This window comes from Mustela putorius, unplaced genomic scaffold (genome assembly GCF_011764305.1).
Source record: "Mustela putorius furo isolate JIRA1106 unplaced genomic scaffold, ASM1176430v1.1 tig00004053_pilon_pilon_pilon, whole genome shotgun sequence".
NCBI lineage: Eukaryota > Metazoa > Chordata > Mammalia > Carnivora > Mustelidae > Mustela > Mustela putorius.
In genome coordinates this window covers 854541-880639 of record NW_025422186.1, presented here as the reverse complement: position 1 = coordinate 880639, position 26099 = coordinate 854541, and the positions used below count along the sequence as shown (strand labels likewise).

The window sequence follows — 26099 nt, the reverse complement described above, 5'->3', positions numbered from 1 at the left end:
GCAGGATGCACACAGCATACACCAGAAACATATCCTGAAGAGCCAGGCCCTGGACAGTGTATGACACCTTCTTTTTTTTAATTTATTTTTTATTTTCAGCATAACAGTATTCATTATTTTTGCACCACATCCAGTGCTCCATGCAATCCGTGCCCTCTATAATACGGACCACGTGATACCCCAACCTCCCACCCCCCGCCCCTTCAAAACACTCAGATTGTTTTTCAGAGTCCATAGTCTCTCATGGTTCACCTCCCCTTCCAATTTACCCCAACTCCCTTCTCCTCTCTAACTCCCCATGTCCTCCATGCTATTTGTTATGCTCCACAAATAAGTGAAACCATATGATAATTGACTCTCTCTGCTTGACTTATTTCACTCAGCATAATCTCTTCCAGTCCCGTCCATGTTGCTACAAAAGTTGGGTATTCATCCTTTCTGATGGAGGCATAATACTCCATAGTGTATATGGACCACATCTTCCTTATCCATTCATCCGCTGAAGGGCATCTTGGTTCTTTCCACAGTTTGGCGACCGTGGCCATTGCTGCTATAAACATTGGGGTACAGATGGCCCTTCTTTTCACGACATCTGTATCTTTGGGGTAAATACCCAGTAGTGCAATGGCAGGGTCATAGGGAAGCTCTATTTTTAATTTCTTGAGGAATCTCCACACTCTTCTCCAAAGAGGCTGCACCAACTTGCATTCTCACCAACAGTGTAAGAGGGTTCCCCCTTTCTCCACATCCTATCCAACACATGTTGTTTCCTGTCTTGCTAATTTTAGCCATTCTAACTGGTGTAAGGTGATATCTCAATGTGGTTTTAATTTTAATCTCCCTGATGGCTAGTGATGATGAACATTTTTTCATGTGTCTGATAGCCATTTGTATTTCTTTATTGGAGAAGTGTCTGTCTATATCTTCTGACCATTTTTTGATATGATTGTCTGTTTTGTCTGTGTTGAGTTTGAGGAGTACTTTATAGATCCTGGATATCAACCTTTTGTCTGTACTGTCATTTGCAATATCTTCTCCCATTCCGTGGGTTGCCTCTGTTTTCTTGACTGTTTCCTTGGCTGTGCAGAAGCTTTTGATTTTGTTGAAGTCCCAAAAGTTTATTTTCGATTTTGTTTCCTTTGCCTTTGGAGACATATCTTGAAAGAAGTTGCTGTGGCTGATATAGAAGAGATTACTGCCTATGTTCTCCTCTAGGATTCTGATGGATTCCTGTCTCACGTTGAGGTCTTTTATCATTTTGAGTTTATCTTTGTATACGGTGTAAGAGAATGGTCGAGTTTCATTCTTCTACATATAGCTGCCCAGTTTTCCCAGCACCATTTATTGAAGAGACTGTCTTTTTTCAACTGTATATTTTTTCCTGTCTTGTCGAAGATTATTTGACCATAGAGTTGAAGGTCCATATTTGGGCTCTCTACTCGCTTCCACTGGTCTGTGTGTCTGTTTTTATGCCAATACCATGCTGTCTTAGTGATCACAGCTTTGTAGTAAAGCTTGAAATCCGGTAACGTGATGCCCCCCGTTTTATTTTTGTTTTTCAACATTTCCTTAGCGATTCGGGGTCTCTTCTGATTCCATACAAATTTTAGGATTATTTGCTCCAGCTCTTTGAAGAATACCGGTGGAATTTTGATCAGAATAGCATTAAAAGTATAGATTTCTCAAAGTAGTATAGACATTTTAACAATGTTTATTCTTCCGATCCAAGAGCATGGAATGGTCTTCCATCTTTTTGTGTCTTCTTCAATTTCTTTCATGAGTGTTCTGTAGTTCCTTGAGTACAGATTCTTTACCTCTTTGGTTAGGTTTATTCCCAGGTATCTTATGGCTCTTGGTGCTATAGTAAATGGAATTGATTCTCTAATTTCCCTTTCTGTATTTTCATTATTAGTATATAAGAAAGCCACTGATTTCTGTACATTGACTTTGTATCCTGCCACGTTGCTGAATTGCTGTATGAGTTCTAGTAGTTTGGGGGTGCGGTCTTTTGGGTTTTCCATATAAAGAATCATGTCATCTGCAAAGAGAGAGAGTTTGACTTCTTCATTACCAATTTGGATACATTTTATTTCTCTTTGTTGTCTGATTGCTGTTGCTAGGACTTCTAATACTATGTTGAACAAGAGTGGTGAGAGTGGGCATCCTTGTCGTGTTCCTGATCTCAATGAGAAGGACACAAGCTCTTTCCCATTGAGGAGGATATTTGCTGTGGGTCTTTCATAGATAGCTTTGATGAAGTTCAGGAATGTTCCCTCTATCCCTATACTTTGAAGCGTTTTAATCAGGAATGGATGCTGGATTTTGTAAAATGCTTTTTCTGCATCAATTGAGAGGACCATGTGGTTCTTCTCTCTTCTCCTATTAATTTGTTCTATCACATTGATTGATTTGCAAATGTTGAACCATCCTTGTAGCCCAGGGATGAATCCCACCTGGTCATGGTGGATAATCTTTTTAATGTGCTGTTGGATTCTGTTTGCTAGGATCTTGTTGAGAATCTTAGCATCCATATTCATCAGCAATATTGGTCTGAAATTCTCCTTTTTGGTAGGGTCTTTGCCTGGTTTGGGGATCAGAATAATGCTGGCTTCATAGAAAGAGTCAGGAAGTTTTCCTTCTGCTTCAATTTTTTGAAACAGCTTCAGGACAATAGGTGTTATTTCTTCTTTGAAAGTTTGATTGAATTCCCCCAGGGAATCTGTCGGGTGCTGGGCTCTTGTTTTTTGGGAGGTTTTTGATCACCATTTCAATCTCGTTACTAGATATTGGTCTATTCAAATTGTCAATTTCTTCCTGATTCAATTTTGGGAGTTTATGGTTTTCCAGGAATGCATCCATTTCATCTAGATTGCTTAGCTTATTGGCATATAACTGTTGATAATAACGTCTGATGATTGTTTCTACGTCCTTCATATTCGTTGTGATCTCCCTTTTCATTCATAATTTTATTAATTTGGGCTTACTCTCTTTTCTTTTTTCTTTTTTATAATTTCTAATTTTTATAAACATATTTTTATCCCCAGGGGTACAGGTCTGTGAATCACCAGGTTTACACACTTCACAGCACTCACCAAAGCAAATACCCTCCCCAATGTCCAAAATCCCAACCCCTTCTCCCAACCCCGCTCCCCCCAGCAACACTCAGTTTGTTTTGTGAGATTAAGAGTCACTTATGGTTTGTCTCTCTCCTAATCCCATCTTGTTTCATTGATTCTTCTCCTACCCACTTAAGCCCCCATGTTGTATCACCACTTCCTCATATCACGGAGATCATATGATAGCTGTCTTTCTCTGCTTGACTTATTTCGCTAAGCATGATACGCTCTAGTTCCATCCATGTTGTCGCAAATGGCAAGATTTCATTTCTTTTGATGGCTGCATAGTATTCCATTGTGTATATATACCACATCTTCTTGATCCATTCATCTGTTGATGGACATCTAGGTTCTTTCCATAGTTTGGCTATTGTGGACATTGCTGCTATAAACATTCGGGTGCACGTGCCTCTTTGGATCACTACGTTTGTATCTTTAGGGTAAATACCCAATAGTGCAATTGCTGGGTCATAGGGCAGTTCTATTTTCAACATTTTGAGGAACCTCCATGCTGTTTTCCAGAGTGGCTGCACCAGCTTGCATTCCCACCAACAGTGTAGGAGGGTTCCCCTTTCTCCGCATCCTCGCCAGCATCTGTCATTTCCTGACTTGTTGATTTTAGCCATTCTGACTGGTGTGAGGTGATATCTCATTGTGGTTTTGATTTGTATTTCCCTGATGCCGAGTGATATGGAGCACTTTTTCATGTGTCTGTTGGCCTTCTGGATGTCTTCTTTGCAGAAATGTCTGTTCATGTCCTCTGCCCATTTCTTGATTGGATTATTTGTTCTTTGGGTGTTGAGTTTGCTAAGTTCTTTATAGATTCTGGACACTAGTCCTTTATCTGATATGTCGTTTGCAAATATCTTCTCCCATTCTGTCAGTTGTCTTTTGGTTTTGTTAACTGTTTCCTTTGCTGTGAAAAAGCTTTTGATCTTGATGAAATCCCAATAGATCATTTTTACCCTTGCTTCCCTTGCCTTTGGCATTGTTCCTAGGAAGATGTTGCTGCGGCTGAGGTCGAAGAGGTTGCTGCCTGTGTTCTCCTCAAGGAATTTGATGGATTCCTTTCGCATATTGAGGTCCTTCATCCATTTTGAGTCTATTTTTGTGTGTGGTGTAAGGAAATAGTCCAATTTCAGTTTTCTACATGTGGCTGTCCAGTTTTCCCAGCACCATTTATTGAAGAGGCTGTCTTTTTTCCATTGGACATTCTTTCCTGCTTTGTCGAAGATTAGTTGATCATAGAGTTGAAGGCCTATTTCTGGGCTCTCTATTCTGTTCCATTGATCTATGTGTCTGTTTTTGTGCCAGTACCATGCTGTCTTGATGATGTCAGCTTTGTAATAGAGCTTGAAGTCCGGAATTGTGATGCCACCAAAGTTGGCTTTCTTTTTCAATATCCCTTTGGCTATTCGAGGTCTTTTCTGGTTCCATATAAATTTTAGAATTATTTGTTCCATTTCTTTGAAAAAGATGGATGGTACTTTGATATGAATTGCATTAAATGTGTAGATTGCTTTAGGTAGCATAGACATTTTCACAATATTTATTCTTCCAATCCAGGAGCATGGAACATTTTTCCATTTCTTTGTGTCTTCCTCAATTTCTTTCATGAGTACTTTATAGTTTTCTGAGTATAGATTCTTTGCCTCTTTGGTTAGGTTTATTCCTAGGTATCTTATGGTTTGGGGTGCAATTGTAAATGGGATTGACTCCTTAATTTCTCTTTCTTCTGTCTTGCTGTTGGTGTAGAGAAATGCAACTGATTTCTGTGCATTGATTTTATATCCTGACACTTTACTGAATTCCTGTACAAGTTCTAGCAGTTTTGGAGTGGAGTTTTGCGTTTTCCACATATAGGATCACATCATCTGCGAAGAGTGAGAATTTGACTTCTTCTTTGCCGATTTGGATGCCTTTAATTTCCTTTTGTTGTCTGATTGCTGAGGCTAGGACCTCTAGTACTATGTTGAATAGCAGTGGTGATAATGGACATACCTGCCGTGTTCATGACCTTAGTGGAAAAGCTTTCAGTTTTTCTCCATTGAGAATGATATTTGTGGTGGGTTTTTCATAGATGGCTTTGATGATATTGAGGTATGTGCCCTCTATCCCTACACTTTGAAAAGTTTTGACCAGAAAGGGATGCTGTACTTTGTCAAATGCTTTTTCAGCATCTATTGAGAGTATCATATGGTTCTTGTTCTTTCTTTTACTGATGTGTTGTATCACATTGACTGATTTGCGGATGTTGAACCAGCCTTGCAGCCCTGGAATAAATCCCACTTGGTCGTGGTGAATAATCCTTTTAATGTACTGTTGAATTCTATTGGCTAGTATTTTCTTGAGAATTTTCGCATCTGTGTTCATCAACGATATTGGTCTATAGCTCTCTTTATTGATGGGATCCTTGTCTGGTTTTGGGATCAAGGTGATGCTGGCCTCATAAAATGAGTTTGGAAGTTTTCCTTCCATTTCTATTTTTTGGAACAGTTTCAGGAGAATAGGAATTAGTTCTTCTCTAAATGTTTGGTACAATTCCCCCGGGAAGCCGTCTGGCCCTGGGCTTTTGTTTGTAGATTTTTTTTATATTTTATTTATTTAATTGAGAGACAGAGATCACAAGGAGGCAGAGCGGCAGACAGAGAGAGGAGGAAGCAGGCTCCCTGCTGAGCAGAGAGCCCAATGCGGGGCTCAATCCCAAGACCCTGGGATCATGACCTGAGCTGAAGGCAGAGGCTTTAAACCACTGAGCCACCCAGGTGCCCCTGTTTGGAGATTTTTTAATGACTGTTTCAATCTCCTTACTGGTTATGGGTCTATTCAGGCTTTCTATTTCTTCCTGGTTCAGTTGTGGTAGTTTATATGTTTCTAGGAATGCATCCATTTCTTCCAGATTGTCAAATTTATTGGCCGTAGAGTTGCTCATAGTATGTTCTTATAATAGTTTGTATTTCTTTGGTGTTAGTTGTGATCTCTCCTCTTTCATTCATGATTTTATTTATTTGGGTCCTTTCTCTTTTCTTTTTGATAAGTCGGGCCAGGGGTTTATCAATTTTATTAATTCTTTCAAAGAACCAGCTCCTAGTTTCGTTGATTTGTTCTGTTGTTTTTTTGGTTTCTATTTCATTGATTTCTGCTCTGATCTTTATGATTTCTCTTCTCCTGCTGGGCTTAGGGTTTCTTTGTTGTTCTTTCTCCAGCTCCTTCAGGTGTAGGGTTAGGTTGTGTACCTGAGACCTTTCTTGTTTCTTGAGAAAGGCTTGTACCACTATGTATTTTCCTCTCAGGACTGCCTTTGTTGTGTCCCACAGATTTTGAACCGTTGTATTTTCATTATCATTTGTTTCCATGATTTTTTTCAATTCTTCTTTAATTTCCCGGTTGACCCATTCATTCTTTAGAAGGATGCTGTTTAGTCTTCATGTATTTGGATTCTTTTCAAACTTCCTTTTGTGGTTGAGTTCTAGCTTTAGAGCATTGTGGTCTGAAAATATGCAGGGAATTATCCCAATCTTTCGATACCGGTTGAGTCCTGATTTAGGACCGAGGATATGATCTATTCTGGAGAATGTTCCATGTGCACTAGAGAAGAATGTGTATTCTGTTGCTTTGGGATGAAATGTTCTGAATATATCTATGATGTCCTTCTGGTCCAGTGTGTTATTTAAGGCTTTCATTTCCTTGCTGATCTTTTGCTTGGATGATCTGTCCATTTCAGTGAGGGGAGTGTTAAAGTCCCCTACTATTATTGTATTATTATTGATGTGTTTCTTTGATTTTGTTATTAATTGGTTTATATAGTTGGCTGCTCCCACGTTGGGGGCATAGATATTTAAAATTGTTAAATCTTCTTGTTGGACAGACCCTTTGAGTATAATATACTGTCCATCCTCATCTCTTATTATAGTCTTTGGCTTAAAATCTAAATGATCTGATATAAGAATTGCCACTCTTACTTTCTTCTGATGTCCATTAGCATGGTAAATTCTTTTCCACCCCCTCACTTTAAATCTGGAGGTGTCTTCGGGCTTAAAATAAGTTTCTTGGAGGCAACATATAGATGGGTTTTGTTTTTTTATCCATTCTGATACCCTATGTCTTTTGACAGGGGCATTTAGCCCATTAACATTCAGGGTAACTATTGAGAGATATGAATTTAGGGCCATTGTATTGCCTGTAAGGTGACTGCTACTGTATATTGTCTCTGTTCCTTTCTGATCTACCACTTGTAGGCTCTCTCTTTGCTTAGAGTACCCCTTTCAAGATTTCCTGTAGAGCTGGTTTGGTGTTTGCAAATTCTTTCAGTTTTTGTTGGTCCTGGAAGCTTTTAATCTCTCCTTCTATTTTCAATGATAGCCTAGCTGGATATAGTATTCTTGGCTGCATGTTTTTCTCGTTTAGTGCTCTGAAAATATCATGCCAGCTCTTTCTGGCCTGCCAGGTCTCTGTGGATAAGTCAGCTGCCAATCTAATATTTTTACCATTGTATGTTACAGACTTCTTTTCCCAGGCTGCTTTCAGGATTTTCTCTTTGTCACTGAGATTTGTAAATTTTACTATTAGGTGAAGGGGTGTGGGCCTATTCTTATTGATTTTGAGGGGCGTTCTCTGAACTTCCAGAATTTTGATGCTCGTTTCTTTTGCCATATTGGGGAAATTCTCCCCAATAATTCTCTCCAGTATACCTTCTGCTCTCCTCTCTCCTTCTTCTTCTTCTGGAGTCCCAATTATTCTAATGTTTCTTCATCTTATGGTGTCACTTATCTCTCAAATTCTCCCCTCGGGGTCCAGTAGCTGTTTGTCCCTATTTTGCTCAGGTTCTTTATGCTCTGTCATTTGGTCTTCTATATCACTAATTCTTTCTTCTGCCTCATTTATCCTAGCAGTGAGAGCCTCCATTTTTTATTGCACCTCATTAATAGCTTTTTTGATTTCAACTTGGTTAGATTTTAGTTCTTTTATTTCTCCAGAAAGGCCTTTTATATCTCTCGAGAGGGTTTCTCTAATATCTTCCATGCCTTTCTCGAGCCCGGCTAGAACCTTGAGAATTGTCATTCTGAACTCTAGATCTGACATATTACCAGTGTCTGTATTGATTAGGTCCCTAGCCTTCGGTACTGCCTCTTGTTCTTTTTTTTTGTGGTGAATTTTTCTGTCTTGTCATTTTGTCCAGATAAGAGTATATGAAGGAGCAAGTAAAATACTAAAAGGTTGGCAATAACCCCAGGATAATATGCTTTAACCAAATCAGAAGAGATCCCAAATTGTGAGGGGGGAGAAAGGGGATAAAAAGAGGTTCAAAAAGGAAGAAAGAAAAAAAAAAGAAAAGAAAAGAATTAAAAAAGAAAACGAATAAAGAAAAATATAAAAAGAAAATATATATATATTAGATAAACTAGTTAAAAAACGTTAAAAAGAAAAAGGTAAAAGTTAAAAAAAAATTTTATCATAAGGCGAGGAAAAAAACAAAAAATGAAAAAGAAAAAAAAATTAAATTAACTGCAAGACAGAAAAAAAATCTCAGGGAAAAAGCCATGAGTTCCATGCTTTGCTTTCTCCTCCTCTGGAATTCTGCTGCTCTCCTTGGTATTGAAACCGCACTCCTTGGTAGGTGAACTTGGTCTTGGCTGGATTTCTTGTTGATCTTCTGGGGGAGGGGCCTGGTGTAGTGATTCTCGAGTGTCTTTGCCCCAGGCGGAATTGCACCGCCCTTACCAGTGGCCGGGGTGAGTAATCCGCTCAGGTTTGCTTTCAGGAGCTTTTGTTCCCTGAGCGCTTTCCGTAGAGTTCCGGAGGACGGGAATAGAAATGGTGGCCTCCTGGTCTCCGGCCCGGAGGAGCCGAGAAGCCGGGGCCCCACTCCTCAGTGCGCCCTCAGAGAACAGCGCCCAGTTTCTCTCGTCTGCCTGACGTCCGGCCGCGCTCCGAGCTCACCGAGCCTGCGACCGGTTCAAGGTAACACCGAGCTGTGAGTTTACTGTCGGCTCTGTCTCTGTAGCCAGCTTTCCCATTCCAATACCCGTGAGCTATGCGACACCCCTATCCTTCTGTGACCCTGCGGTACCTGAGGCCACGCTTCACCCCGGTTTAGCCTCTGGAGCGATGTCCCTCAGCGGAACAGACTTTTAAAAGTCCTGATTTTGTGCTCCGTTCCTCCGCCGCTTGCCGGGAGCCGGCCCCTCCCCCCGGGGTCTATCTTTCCGCCGATTTGGATTCACGTCTCCGCCGGTCCTACCTTTCAAAAAGTGGTTGTTTTTCTGTTTCCAGAATTGCTGTTCTTCTTCTCTTCGATCTGCCGATGGATTTGCAGGTGTTTGCAATCTTTAGATAAGCTACCTAGCTGGTCTCCTGCTAGGTGAAATAGTCTCAGCCTGTTACTTCTCCGCCAATTTGACTCCTCCTCCTTTCTCTCTTTTCTTTTGGATTAGTGTGGCCAATGGTTTATCTATCTTATTGATTCTTTCAAAAACCAGCTTCTAGTTTCATTGATTCGTTCTACTGTATCTCTGGTTTCTACCTCATCGATCTCAGCTCTAATCTTGATGATTTCCCTTCTTATGTGTGGAGTTGGTTTGATTTGTTGTTGATTCTCCAGTTCTTTAAGGTGTAGAGACAGCTGCTGTGTTCTGGATTTTTCAATTTTTTTGAGGGAGGCTTGGATGGCTATGTATTTCCCCCTTAGGACCGCCTTTGCTCTATCCCATAGGTTTTGGATCGAAGTGTCTTCATTGTCATTGGTTTCCATGAATTGTTTCAGTTCTTCCTTGATCTCCTGGTTGATCCAAGCATTCTTAAGCAAGGTGGTCTTTAGCTTCCAGGTGTTTGAGTTCCTTCTGAACTTTTCCTTGTGATTGAGCTCCAGTTTCAAAGCATTATGATCTGAGAATGTGCAGGGAATAATCTCAGTCTTTTGGTATTGGTTGAGTCCTGATCTGTGACCCAGTATGTGGTCTATTCTTGAAAAGGTTCCATGTGCACTTGAGAAGAATGAGTATTCTGTTGTTTTAGGGTGGAATGTTCTGTATATCTCTAGGAGGTCCATGTGGTCCAATGTATCATTCAATGCTCTTGTTTCTTTATTGATTTTCTGCTTCGATGATCTGTCTATTTCTGAGAGAGGCGTGTTAAGACCTCCAACGATTAGTGTATTTATATCCATATGACTCTTTATCTTGATTAACAGTTTTCTTATGTAATTGGCTGCTCCCATATTGGGGGCATAGATATTTCCAATTGTTAGATCATCTTGGTGGATAGTCCCATTAAGAATGATGTAGTGTCCTTCTGTATCTCTGACTACAGTCTTTAGTTCAAAATCTAATTTGTCTGATATGAGAATCGCTACCCCAGCTTTCTTTTAAGGCCCATTGTCATGAAAGATGCTTTCCTATCCCTTCACTTTCAGTCTGGGTGGTTCAAAATGGGTCTCTTGTAGACAACATATGGATGGGTCCTGTTGTTTTATCCAGTCTGCAACCCTGTGTCGTTTTATGGGCGCATTTAGGCCATTCACATTGAGGGTGGTTATTGATAGATACGTTTTTATTGACATCGTGTTACCTTTGAAGTCTTTCTTTCTGTAGATTGTCTCTATATTTCTGTTCAGTGCTATTCTTGGGCTTTTTCCTCATTTAAAGAAGCCCCCTTAATATTTCCTGCAGTATCGGCTTGGTGGTGGAGTAGTCTTTTAAGCCTTGCCGGTCCTGGAAACTCTTTATCTCTCCATCCATTTTGAATATCAGTCTTGCTGGATAAAGTATTCTTGGCTGCATGTTCTTCTCATTCAGTGCCCTCAATATATCTTGCCAGCCCTTTCTGGCTTGCCAGGTCTTTGTGGACAGGTCTGACGTTATTCTGATGGGCTTTCCTCTGTGTAAGGATCTTCTTTGTCCTAGCTGCTTTCAAGAGGTTCTGCCTACAAATTTAATTCTTCATTCTTACTGTTAGGTGTTTCGAGGACTTTTGAGAATCTGTAATATTGGGGGAAACCTTTCATCCTCTAGTACATGAACGCTGGCTCCATTCACGAGATTTGGAACATTTTCATGAAGAACCTGTTCCACTATATCTTCTAGACTTCTTTCTTTCTCCTCCTCTTCAGGGATTCCAATAATTCTGACGTTGGAATGTTTCATGGCATCATTTATTTCCCTGATTCTGTTTTCATGGCTTCTAAGCTGTTTGTTCCAGGCTCTCTCCTGATCCTTTCTCTCTATCTTTTTGTCCTCCAGATCACTAATTCTATCTTCTTTCTCAGTTACTCTAGCATTGAGAGAATTTAGATTAGATTGGAACTCATTGAGAGCATTGTGAAGCTCATCCCTGGTAGCTTTCAGCTCTTCCCTAATATTGAAAACATGATACTGGTCATTTTCAGTTCAGCCCTAATCAATTCCATTTGGTCATCCATGGCTTTTTCCAACCTACCTATTGCTTGGATAATTGTTAGCCTGAATTCTCTTTCCAACATATTGTGTATGTTGATAGCCGTTAGCTCTGTTGCAGAAGGTCCATCCTCTGTATTTTTCTTCTGTTGGGCATTCCTCCTCCTAGTCATTTTGGTGAGAGATGGCTGAACGGGTGTTGCTGGGTGTATCGACTGTGGTGCAGTCAAGGTGCACCCTGGAATGCTTCTGAGCAATCAGGGTTCCCCACCCAAATGAGAGGAAAAAGAAAAGGAAAAAAAAAGAGAGAGAGAGACAGGAAAGAAAGGTGAGATAAAAGAGAGGGTTCAGCCCAAATGGTCCCCAAGGTAAGATTTATGAAGTATACAAACAGACACAGACAAACAAAAAGAATGATAAAAGTATATGACAAGAGAAAAAAAAATATATATATATATATTTGCATATATATATATGCAAATTAAGGAAGAACCTCGTCAAAAAGAACCCTGAGTGTAAGATTTATATACTATCAGGACAAACACCAAAACACAGAAATACTGGTGGAATAAAAAGATGGGAGAGTGGTTGTAAATTCTCATTGTGGGTGAGTAAGGTTGTTTTGATTCTTCCTTGGTGTATCTTGATATCTTTGTTAAAGTACTCAACTTTCCTAAGATAAAGGGGGATTAGGAATTGGTTTACCTATAGGGGTGGCATTGATTGGGGAAAGGGGATTACCTTGAAGTTATACTCTATATGAATATTAGAAAATAAAAATTAAAAAAAGGAGTAAACTAGACTAAACTAACTAAAATTTTAAAAAAGGAAATTTAAAAAATAGAAATGCAAAAGGAAAACACAGGTGTATGTATCAAAAAGTTCAGGTTAGAAGGTTATTATGGAATTTGATGTACTGGACATCTCACTGTGACAGTAAATAGGTTAAAAAATTATATAATAATAAAAAATTAACTATATTTTAAAAATGAGCCAGAATAGTAGGATCGAATTAATAATAAAAATGGTCCTATGAAGTAGTGGTTGTTGTTCTCTTGTCATCTTTTTTTTTTTTTCTTTTTCCTTTCCTGGTTGGTTTTCTGGGGCAGGGGCCTGCCACGTGGGTTTTCAGTCAATGATGTTCTCTCAGTTAAGTTCCTGCACCCCCCTCAAGGGGGTGGCCTCTGAGGAAACTGGTTTTTTCAGGCTTTTGTTCTCTGGAGGTTTTTTTTTTTAATATTTTTATTTATTTATTTGATAGACAGAGAGAGATCACAAGTAGGCAGAAGGCAGGCAGAGAGAGAGGGGGAAGCAGGCTCCCCGCTGAGCAGAGAGCCCGATGTGGGGCTCAATCCCAGGACCCTGAGATCATGACCTGAGCTGAAGGCAGAGGCTTAAACTACTAAGCCACCTAGGCGCCCCTCTCTTGAGGATTTTTATATTTGTTCACTTTTGTTTTTCTCTCTCACCTTGACCGCTTTTGATGGTTTTTGTAGGTTTAGAAGAAAGCAAACTGCACCCTGACCTCCCTCTCAGAGAGAAGCCTCAGTCTGGCTGCAGAGCCCAAACAAATCCCCTCTTGGCTGCTGGCAGAGCAGGTTCCGAGCCGCGGTCCCTGGGGACTCAGGATTTTTTGCTTGTACCCAAAACCACAGCAGCAGCGGCTGTCTGGGCAGCTCCAGACTGCCAGAGAAGTTCCAAGCAGTGATCGCACACTGAGATTTTCCTGCTGGCCTGGGCTGGGAGTGCCTGGTCTTTCCGGTCCGAGAGCACCCGGCTGGCGCCTGTGTGCACCTCTCTCAGGGGATGGCACGGGGCACAACTCAGACTCTGATGCATGGCAGGGCACTCACGTGGGTACTGCTGTGCTTCTTTTGGCTGGCGAAGGTCCCAGCCCCTCACAGGAGCTGGGCGCCACACACTCTCAGGCGCGCTGGTGGTTCAGGGACTGAGACCTGGTTTCTCTGCCTCACTCTCTCTGGCTCTGCGCCAGGGGTGGCTGTCCTGGGTCTGGGGACTTAAGCCCCGACCCTAACACCCTGATTCCCGCAATTTCCTTCCGGTGATCCTTTGCTCTTTTTGAGTGCTTTCTACCAGACTCCCGAGTTAATTCTGGTCCCCAGGCGCAGGGCACTCTCGTATTGGAATATTACTTTCCAGTGGGTCGCCTCTTGTGGCTCCCTCCCCCTTTTGTTTATCTTCCAATATCAGTCCAACTTTTCCACTCCACTTTACCTGCCCACTGGCATCTTCTGCTCCAGTAGAGATCCAGATGTGCATAATTCGGATCTCAGGCTGATTTCGTGGGTGATCACAGAGTTCTTTGGAAGGTAATCAGCTCACTTTAGGGTACAGGTTGCAAGGGCGCCTCCTCCTACTTCCCCGCCATCTTCTGTATGACACATTCTTAATATAGTATTACTCTCAAGAGCAGAAAATATAATGAGCTTTCATAACACAGAGAAAGCAGAAACCTAGATGTAATGACAAGATGGAGGAATTCTCAAAAGATAGATCAAGAAGAAATCATAGCCAGGGATTTGCTCAAAATAGACATAAGCAATATATCTGAATAAGAATTTAGAAAAACTGTCATAAGGCTACGAGCCAGGCTTGAAAGAAGCATAGGAGACACCAGAGAAACCCTGGGTGCAGAGATAAAAGACCTAAAAACTAATCAGACCAAAATAAAAAATGGTATAACTAAGATGAAAAATCAACTGGATGTAATCACAATGAGGATGGGAGAAGTAGAGGAACAAATAGGTGACAGAGAGAAGATAAAATTATGGAAAATAATGGAGCTGAACAGAAGAGGGAAAGCCCCTATTAGATCATGAACATAGATTTAGGGAACTCACCAATTGCACAAAGCACAATAATATCCATATCATAGGAGTCCCAGAAGAAGGGTAGGAAAGGGGGCAGAAGGTTTATTTGAACAAATTAAAGCTGAAAACTTCCCTAATCTGGGGAAGGAAGCAAGCATTCAAGTTCAAGAGTCACAGGGAATTTCCCTTAAAAAATCAACAAAAACAGGTCAACACCAAGATATACTGAAATTTACAAAATACAAAAAATAGAATTCTGAAAGCAGCTAGGGACAAAAGATCATTAGCCACAAGGATAGACACATAAGGTTAGCAGCAGACCTCTCCACAGAACCATGGCAAGCCAGAAGAAAGTGGCATGATATATTTAACATGCTAAATGGGAAAAAATGTGCAGTGAAGAATACTATATCCAGCAAGACTGTCATTCAGAATAGAAGGAGATATAAAGAGTTTCCAGAACAAGCAAAAACTAAGGGATTTTGTGGACACTAAACCAACTCTTCAAGAAACATTAAAGAAGACAATTTGAGAGGGAAAGAAAGACCAAAAGCAACAAAGATTATAAAGGAACAGGGATAATCTACAGGAACAGTGGCTTCACAGATAAAACAATGGCAGTAAATTCATGTCAATGGTTACTCTGTAAATGGACTAAATGCTCCAATCAAAAGATATAGGGTATCAGAATGGATTTAAAAGAAAAACAAGACCCATCAATATACTACTTACAAAAGATCAATTTTAGACCCAGAGACATCTCCAGATTGAAAGTGAGGGTGTGAAGAATAATCTATCATGGTAATGGATATCAAAAGAAATCTGGAGTAGCCATACTTAATCAGACAAATTAGATTTTAAACCAAAGACTGTAATAAGAAATGAAGAATGGCACTATGTCATAGTAAGGGGGTCTATCCAACAAGAAAATCTAATGATTCTAAATATTTATGCCTCCAACTTGGGAGCACCCAAATATTTAAACCAATTAATAACAGACTTAAGGAAACACACTGATAATAATATGACAGTATTGGACTTATATTAATGGAGAGATCATCTAAGCAGAAAATCAACAAGGAAACAATGACTTGGAATGACACACCAGACCAAATGGATTTAACAGCTATATGCAGACCAATCCATCCTGAAGCAGCAGAATACACATTCCTTTCAAGTGCACAGAAGACATTCTCCAGAAGAGATCACATGCTGGGTCAAATATAAAGCCCCACTAGTATAAAAATACTGAGACCATACCTTCAACATTTTTAGATCACACCACTATGAAATTTGAAGCCAACCACAAGAAAAAAATTGGAAAGACCATAAATATGTAGATTAAAGAACACTCTACTAAAGAATGAATGGGCTAACCAGGAAATTAAAGATGAAATGCAACAATACATGGATGAAAATAAATATGAAAACACAACACTCCCAACTTTTCGGATACAACAAAGGTAGTCCTAAGAGGAAAGTATATAGCAATACAGGACTTCCTCAAGAAGCAAGAAAAGTCTCAAATATACAATCTAACCTTACAACTTAAAGAGCTGGAAAAAGAACAGCAAATAAAGCTCAAAACCAGCAGAAGGTAAATAACTAAGATTAGAGCAGAAAGAAGTGATACAGAAATTAAAAAAAAAAAACCAGTATGACAAATCAATGAAACTAGGAGCTGGTTATTTGAAAGAATTAACAGAATTGATAACCTCCTAGCCAGATTATCAAAAAGAAAAGACCCAAATTAATAAAATCACACATGAAAGAAGAAAGATCAGAACAAACACCATAGAAATACAAGAAATTATAAGAGAATATTATGAGCAAATATATACCAACAAATTGGACAATCTAAAAAATGGATAAATTCCTAGAAACATATACACTACCAAAACTATAACAGGAGGAAATTGAAAATTTGAACAGACCCGAACAGACCCATAACCAGCAAAGAAATTGAAGCAATAATCAAAAATCTCCCAACAAACAAGAGTCCAGGTGGCTTCCCGGGGAATTCTACCAAATACTTGAAGAATTGATACCTATTTTTCTGAAGCTGTTCAAAAAAATAGAAATGGAAGAAAAACTTCCAACTCACTCTAGGAGAGCAACATTACCTTGGTTCCCAAACCAAGGACCCCACTGAGTACAGATCTATGATGAACATGGATGCAAAAATTATCAACATGATACTAGCCAATAGGATCCAACAGTGCATTAAAAAGATTACTCACCATGACCAAATGGGATTTATCCTTGGACTGCAACTCTGGTTCAACATCCACAAATCATTCAATGTGATACAGTACATTAATAAAAGAAAGTGCAAGAGCCATGTGATCCTCTCAATAGATTCAGATAAAGCATTTGACAAAGTACAGCATACTTTCTTAAAAAAATCCCTCAAGTAAGTAGGTGTAGAAGGAACATAGCTCAACATAATAAAGGCCATATAAGAACCACAGCTAACATCATCCTCAATGGGGAAAAACTGAGAGATTTTCCCCTAAGGTAAGGAATACAACAGGGATGTTTATTCCCATCAATGCTGTCAACATAGTACTGGAAGTCCTAGCCTCATCAATCAGAAAACAACATCAGTAAATAAATAAATAAATAAATAAATAAATGGCATCCAAATGGGCAAGGAAGAAGCCAAGCTTTCACTCTTTCCAGAAGACATGACACTCTATGTGGAAAACCCAAAAGACTCCACCAAAAATTGATAGAAAGATTCATGCATTCAGTACAGAGACAGGATATAAAATCATCATACCAAAATCTGTTGCATTTCTATACTCCAATAATGAAGTGCCAGAAAGAGAAATCAAGGAGTAGATCCCATTTACCATTGCATCTAAAATCATAAGACACCTTGGAATAAACCTAACCAAAGTGGTAATAGATCTGTACTCTGAAAACTATGAAACACTGATGAAAGAAACTGAAGATGACACAAAGAAGTGGAAAAAGATGTTCCATGCTCGTGGATTGGAAGAAAAAATATTGTTAAAATGTCTATACTACCCAAAGCAATCTACACATTCAGTGCAACCCCCATCAAAATACCACGAGCATTTTTCACAGAGCTAGAACAAACAATCCTAAAATTTGTATGGAACCACAAAAGACCCCAAATAGCCAAAACGATGATGAAAAAGAATCCAGAGCAATGTTGAAAAAGAAACCAAAGCTGGAGGCATCACAGTCCCAGACTTCAAGCTGTATTACAAAGCTGTAATAATAAACACAGCATGGTACTGGCACAAAAATGGACACATAGATCAATGGAACAGAACAGAGGACCCACAACTATCTGGTCAACTAATCCTCCATAAAGCAGGAAAGAATATCCAATGGAAAAAGGACAGTCTCTTCAACAAAGTGTGCTGGGAAAACTGGACGGCAACACACAGAAGAATGAAACTGGGCCAATTTCTTACACCCACACACAAAAATAAATTCAAGGGGTGCCTGGGTGTCTCAGTCAGTTAAGTGTCTGCCTTCGGCTCAGTTCATGATGCTGGGGTCCTGGGATTGAGCCCCACATCGGGAATCCCTGCTCAGCAGGGAGTCTGCAGCTCCCTCTCCCTCTGCTGCTGCCCCTGCTTGTGTTTTCTCTGTCTCTCTGTCAAATAAATAAATAAAACCCTTAAAAAATAAAATAAATTCAAAATGGATGAAAAACCTAAATGTAAGACAGGGAACCATCAAAACCCTAGAGGAGATATTTGTTATGCTCCACAAATAAGTGAAACCATATGATAATTGACTCTCTCTGCTTGACTTATTTCATAATCTCTTCCAGTCCCGTCCATGTTGCTACAAAAGTTGGGTATTCATCCTTTCTGATGGAGGCATAATACTCCATAGTGTATATGGACCACATCTTCCTTCATCCAAGATGAAGGGCATCTTGGTTCTTTCCAAGGGGTGTTAGAGAGGAGAAGGGAGTTGGGGTAAATTGGAAGGGGCGGTGAATCATGAGAGACTATGGACTCTGAAAAACAATCTGAGGGGTTTGAAGTGGCGGGGGTGTGGGAGGTTGTGGTACCAGGTGGTGGGTATTATAGAGGGCATAGATTGCATGGAGCACTGGGTGCAGTGAAAATATAATGAATACTGTTTTTCTGAAGATAAATATATTGAAAAAAAATCCTATAGGAGAAAACAAGCACCAACTCTTTGACCCTAGCCACACAAATCCTTACTAGACATGTCTCTGGAGGCAAGAAAAACAAAAGCAATGAATTCTTGGGACCTCATCAAGATAAAAAGCTTCTTCACAGCAAAGGAAACAATCAAGAAAACTAAAAGGCAACCAGCGGAATGGGACAACATATTTGCAAATGACATCTGCTAAAGGGCTAGTATCCAAAACCTAGAAAGAACTTATCAAACTTAATACCCCCAAAATAAGAAAATCCAGTTAAGAAATAGGTGGAAGACATGAGCAGATATTTCACCAAAGAAGATATCGAGACAGCTAACAAACACATGAAAAGATGCTCAACATCACTCATCATCAGAGAAATACAATTCAAAACCACACCTCTTCTGAATGGCTAAAATTAACAGTATAGTAAACAACAGATGTTGGCCAGGATGCAGAAAAAGAGGAACCCTTGTGCACAGTTTGTGGGAATGCAAACTTGTAGAGCCACTCTGGAAAACAGTATGGAGGCTCCTCAAAAAGTTAAAAATAAAACTCCCCTACCACCCAGCAATTGTACTACTTGGTATTTATCCAAAGGATACAAAAGTCCTGATTCAAAGGGGCACATGGACCCTGTGTTTTAGCAGTATTTATAGCAGCACTATCAACAATAGCCAAATTATGGAAAGAGTCCAAATGTCTATTGACTGATGAATGGACAAAGAAGATGTGGTATATATATTCAATGAAATATTACTCAGCAATCAAAAAGAATGAAAGCTTGCCATTTGCAGCAACAGGGATGGAACTACAGTGTATTAATAAGTCAGTCAGAGACAAATGTCATATGATTGCACTCATATATGGAATTTAAGAATCAAAACAGATGAACACAGGGAAGAGGAAGGAAAAATAAGATAAAAACAGAGAGGGAGGCAAACCATAAGAAATTGAAAGTGATAGGGAACAGACTGAGGGGAGGTCAGTGGGGGGATGGGCTAAATGGGTGATGGGCACTAAAGAGGGAACTTGTTGGGATGAGCACTGGATATTATATGTAAGTGCTGAATCACTAAATTCTCCTGAGACCAATTCTACACTATGTGTTAAATAATAATAACAACTGGTGGCAATGATGGTACATCCTTATCATGAAATACAGTATAGTCATTAAACATGAAGACACAGATTCCTTGGACCATAGAAAATATTTTTTTGAATGAAGAAAACAGGGTATAAAAAGTATAAAACCAAATGAAAATAATCTGTTATGTAAAAAATATATGTATAGAAAAATAATGGTGGTTATCTAGGAGAGATGAGATTCTTGTGATTTTTACTTTATTTTTAATATTATTTAAAGTTTTACAATAAAAATAAGGTTAAGCTATGCTCCAAAAAATTAAATATATTTGTACAGTGTAAGAGAAGATGGTTCAGGTTTCAGATACACTGATTTCAGGTTAAGTTAGACTCTCTACAGAAAGCCAGTTTTTTTGTTTTGTTTTAATTATTTTTTTTATTTTTTCATAAATATATAATGTATTTTTAGCCCCAGGGGTACAGGTCTGTGAATCACCAGGTTTACACACTTCACAGCACTCAACATAGCACATACCTTCCCCAACGTCCATAACCCCACCACCCTCTTTCAACCCCCCTCCCCACAGCAACACTCAGTTTGTATTGTGAGATTGTCTCTTATGGTTTGTCTCCCTCCCAATCCCATCTTGTTTCATTTATTCTTTTCCTACCCCCCAAACCCCCTATGTTGCATCTCCACTTCCTCATATCAGGGAGATCATATGATAGGAAAGCCAGTTTTTTATGTTGGCTCTGGTTGATGAGGGTCAACCTTTAACTCATCTCCTTTTTATTTTTGTAGATGGCCCTTCTGAATTTCTTCTTCCCTGATGAAAAATCATACTCTGAAGAGGAAAGTAGGCGTGTTCGCCGCAATAAAAGAAGCAAAAGCAGTGAAGGTGCAGATGGTAAGTCTGTTTGGGTGATCTTTTATCACATGTTATGATAAATGAGGAGTACCCTTTTGAGCACTGCCTTCTCACGTGTGCTTCACTATCTCACATATTGTCCGTTGACCAAAGGTCACAGAATTTTTTTTTTCAGCCTAAACTACAAATCAGTCCATATAGCTTGACACAGAATTGACTATACAAGGATCCTCTCTCCTTCAACTCCAGATATTTTCAGTCCTTTCAAGTGTATCTGAGAGCCATGGTGGCATTTATATCTCTCAAGATCACACTCCATAAGGACCCCACCTCTCCTGGGGACACCCCATATCTATCTACTAAGGCCACCAAGAAGATTCACTCCTATTCTTGAAATTGACGGAATGTCATGGTGGCACTTACATGGTGTGTTAATCCCAATGGTATTCATGTCAATGTTGGTATTAGCTACCATGCTCAAATATGAATTAGAACTTCGAACTCATCTGTAAGTTCCTTGAGTGTAGGGGCTCATTTATCTTTATATAACTGTAGAATCTATCCCAGTACCTGGCAAATTGTTGGTGTTTGTAATTAAAGTTGATGATGTTGATTTCCCTGTCAGCAAGTTTATGATGTGCCATTAGAACCCTTCTTACTGAGGATGAAACAATTTTGAATTGACTAGCTATGCACTTTGTGGGGTATAACAAGATGTTGCACTAGCTCCTGGGCAGAGTCATTGAATGCTATTTCAACATCACTCTGTCAAATGACAGAAAGTACCTCCTTGGACAGGAATTTGTGGAACACAGAGCCTGGACTGCTGCAAAGCCATCTGGATTTAAAGATGCATGTGTCTACCCCTATCAAAATATCACCAGCAAAATACATTTAGGTTTTTCATCCATTTTGAATTTATTTTATTTTTTAAGGGTTTTATTTATTTATTTGACAGAGAGACAGAGAAAACACAAGCAGGGGCAGCAGCAGAGGGAGAGGGAGCTGCAGACTCCCTGCTGAGCAGGGATTCCCGATGTGGGGCTCAATCCCAGGACCCCAGCATCATGAACTGAGCCGAAGGCAGACACTTAACTGACTGAGACACCCAGGCACCCCTTGAATTTATTTTTGTGTGTGGGTGTAAGAAATTGGCCCAGTTTCATTCTTCTGTGTGTTGCCGTCCAGTTTTCCCAGCACACTTTGTTGAAGAGACTGTCCTTTTTCCATTGGATATTCTTTCCTGCTTTATGGAGGATTAGTTGACCAGATAGTTGTGGGTCCTCTGTTCTGTTCCATTGATCTATGTGTCCATTTTTGTGCCAGTACCATGCTGTGTTTATTATTACAGCTTTGTAATACAGCTTGAAGTCTGGGACTGTGATGCCTCCAGCTTTGGTTTCTTTTTCAACATTGCTCTGGATTCTTTTTCATCATCGTTTTGGCTATTTGGGGTCTTTTGTGGTTCCATACAAATTTTAGGATTGTTTGTTCTAGCTCTGTGAAAAATGCTCGTGGTATTTTGATGGGGGTTGCACTGAATGTGTAGATTGCTTTGGGTAGTATAGACATTTTAACAATATTTTTTCTTCCAATCCACGAGCATGGAACATCTTTTTCCACTTCTTTGTGTCATCTTCAGTTTCTTTCATCAGTGTTTCATAGTTTTCAGAGTACAGATCTATTACCACTTTGGTTAGGTTTATTCCAAGGTGTCTTATGATTTTAGATGCAATGGTAAATGGGATCTACTCCTTGATTTCTCTTTCTGGCACTTCATTATTGGAGTATAGAAATGCAACAGATTTTGGTATGATGATTTTATATCCTGTCTCTGTACTGAATGCATGAATCTTTCTATCAATTTTTGGTGGAGTCTTTTGGGTTTTCCACATAGAGTGTCATGTCTTCTGGAAAGAGTGAAAGCTTGGCTTCTTCCTTACTTATTTGGATGTCTTTCAGATATTTTTCTTTAAACAGTATACTTAAGAGGAACCCAAGGGACCTTAGAAGTAGGAGTATAGAATGTCTAGAGGTCCTGGGATTCAAATAAATTTCTAGCCTTTCACCTGGGAAGCTACAGAACCATTTATTTTCTTTAAATTTGAGCCATTCCTATTACTATATTGAGTGTATGCTATATTTGTTCAATGCATTCATCAAATATTTACTGAGAAAATATAGCAGCTTATTATAATTATATAATGGAAATGCCAGAAGGATAGTGGCATTATCTGTTTTGTTCATTTTTATATCCCCATGGCCTAGAAAATGACCTGGCACATAAGAGACCCTCAATAGATGTTTCTTTTTGCCCTCAATGAGTTTAACTTACAGTGTAAAAAAAATAGACAATAAATAAATAAATTTGGTGGTGGTAAATGTTGTGGAAGGAAATATAGCAGGGAAAATGGGAAAGAAAGTGTGTTGTGTGCTGGGAAGTTATCAGGGAAGATCTCTCCAATAAGGGAGCATTTGAGAAGAGATTGGAATGAAACGAAGGTATGGGCCCCCTGTATATTTTGAGGAGAAGAGAGAGAAGAAATAGTAAGTACAAATGCTCTGTAGCAGAAATTTTCTTGGTACGTTCTAAAAAGATCAGTGTGGCTAGGAGCAAAGTGAGCAAGAAAGTGTAGGAAGGACATGAGATCAGTGAGCAAAGTCAATACGGACCCTTGTAGGACAAGGGACCAATTGGAGGATTTTGAGCAGAGACTTGACAGGTCTGGCCCCTGTTTTAACATAATATCTCTTTCTGAGTTATTGAAAATAGCTGAAGGCAATTTTGGTGGGAATGCAAACTGGTGCAGCTACTGTGGGAATCAGTATGGAGAGTCCTCAGAATTTAAAAATAGAATTACCCTATGATCCAGCAATCCCACTATGGGGTATTTTCCCAAAGAATACAAGAACACTAATTCAAAAAATACAAGGGCACTATGTTTACAGCAGCATTATTCACAGCAGCCAAGATATGGCAACAACCCAATTGTCCATCAGTTGATGAATGGATAAGAAAGATGTGGTATATGTACAGTGGAATATTATTCAGCAATAAAAGTGATGAAATCCTGCCATTTGCAATGACGCGGCTGGAGCTAGAGAGTATAATGCTAAGTGAAATAAGTCAGAGAAAGAAAAATGCCATATGCTTTCAGTCATATGTAAAATTTAAGAAAAAAAATGAGCAAAGGAAAAACAAGAGACAAACTAAGAAATGGACAATAGAGAACAATGTGATGGTTACTACAGAGCAGAGGTCTGGGGAAATAGGGATTAAAGAGGGCATTTGCCATGATAAGAACCAGGTGAGGTATGGAATTATTGATCACTGTATTGTACACCTGAAACTGATATAATATTGTTTATTAACTATACTGGAATTCAAATAAAAAATCAAATGAGAAAATAGATGCAGAGAGAAAGAACAGAAGCAGGGTGACCTGTTAGGGGAGTATACCAATCATCCAGGGAAAAGATGAGGTTGCTTTAGACCAGGATGGGGACCATGTGAGTGGTGAGATAGTGGTCAGATTCTGGGTAGATTTCAAAAGAATAGCTGACAGGATTGTCAGATTGATTAGATAAGTAGTACGAAAGACAGAGAAAAGCCCAGGATGATGCCACAGTTTTGGACTTAAGGTACTAGACTAGTAGAACTGCCATTTCTGAGGTAAGAAAAAACAGAGGAAATACAGGGTAAAGTGGTACAGAGAAAGAATCAAAAATTCAGTCAGGTGAAAATGGAGGAGCATGAGGTTTAGAATGGGTCTAAACTTAAGTGACTATCAACTGAATATAGGCTGCTGTATGCACAAGATACTTTATATGAGCATAATGGTAACCACAAATCAAAAACCTATAATATATACAAAAAATAGAGAAAGGGATCCAAGCACATCACTAAATAAAGCAATCAACCACAAGAGAAAAGAACAAGAGAAGAAAGGAAAAGAAAAGAACTAAAGACGGGGCACCTGAGTGGCTCAGTCTGTTGAGCATCTGACTTCTGTTCAAGGCATGATCTCCAAGTCCTGGGATCAATCACTGCATCAGACACCCCACTCAGTGGGGAATCTGATTGTTCCTCTGACCCTCCCTCCACTCCTGCACTTGCTCTTGCTCTCTCTCTAAAATGAATAAATAAGATCTTTTTTGAAAAAACTAAATGCATAGATAAATAAATAAAATAACTAGAAAAAAACATAATACAAGTAACAAAATGGTACTAAGTATACACCATTTATAATTATTTTGAATGTAAGTGGACTAAATGCTCTAATCATAAGACATAGGTGACTGGATGGATAAAAAGGCAATGCTGCCTACAAGAGACTAATTTCAGACCTAAAGACTCATGCAGATTGAAAATGGAGGGATGGAAAAACATTTGCCATACCAATGGAAGCAAAGAGGGTATCAATAATTCTATTAGATATATCAGACTTAAAGACAAAGACAAAGACAAAGATTGTAACAAGAAACAGCACACTACACAGGGACACCTGGGTGGCTCATTCAGCTGAGCATCTGCCTTCAGCTCAAGTTATGATCACAGGGTCCTGGGATCAAGCCTCACATTGGGCTCCCTGCTCAGTGGAGAGTCTGCTTCTCCTTTAACTTCTCCGTGTGCACCCGCTGTCTCTCTCAATCTCTCTCTCTCTCAAATAAATAAATAAATAAATCTTTTAAAAGAAAGAAAGAAACAAAAAAAATGAAGAAACAAAGAAAGAAGCCTTGTTAAAAAAAAAAAAAGACACCACATAATGATAAAGGAAGCAATCCAACAAGAGGATATAACAATTCTAAATATTTATGGACCCAAGATAGGACTATCTAAATATAAAAGGTAATTATTAAAAGATATAAAAAAAGAAACTGACAGTAACACAATAATAACAGAGGATTTTAACACCTCACTTACATCAATGGATAGGTCATCCAAACCAAAAATCAACAAGGAAACAGTGGCTTTCAATGACACACTGGACCAAATGGACCTAACCAATATATTTAGAACATCCCATCCTAAAACAGCAGAATGCACATTCTTTTCAAATACACATTCTCCAGAATAGATAACATGTTAGGCCACCAAACCAATATCAGTAAGTTTTAAAATATTGAAATCATATTGTGCATCTTTTTTGACCACAATGGTATGAAACCAGAAATCAATCATAAGAAAAAAATCTAGAAAGAATACAAATACATGGAGGCTAAATAAAGTGTTTCTAAACAATGAAGGATTTATTTAAGAAATCAAAGAGAAAATAAAAAAATACATTAAGACATATGAAAATGGAAAAACAATGATCCAAAAGTGTTAGGATGCAGCAAAAACTATTCTAAGAAGGAAAATTATAGGAATATAGGGCTGCATCAAGAAGCAAGAAAAATCTCAAATAAACAACCTAAACTTTAACCTAAAGGAGCAAGAAAAATAAAAGCAAATAGAGCCCAAAGTCAGTAGAAGCATGGAAATAATAAAGGTTAGAGCAGAAATAAATGAAATAGAGGCTGAAGAAATAATAGAACAGATCACTGAAACTAGGAGCTCATTCTCTGAACAGATAACATGGAACTGGAGGTTATGCTAACTGAAATAAGTCAATCAGAGAGAGACAATTATCATATGTTTTTATTTG

The 26099-nt window shown here is 39.1% G+C and overlaps 1 protein-coding gene across 4 annotated transcripts in view; it reads left to right on the top strand.

The window, feature by feature from the left end:
* The window catches only part of EDA (ectodysplasin A), a 493666-nt gene that overhangs the window by 318616 nt on the left and 148951 nt on the right, over window positions 1–26099 (top strand). For all 4 annotated transcript variants that reach the window (XM_045072767.1, XM_045072766.1, XM_045072765.1 and 1 more), the window contains exon 2: window positions 20385–20490. In XM_045072767.1, the coding sequence (XP_044928702.1) occupies window positions 20385–20490 (106 nt within the window). The remainder of the gene's footprint in view (window positions 1–20384; window positions 20491–26099) is intronic.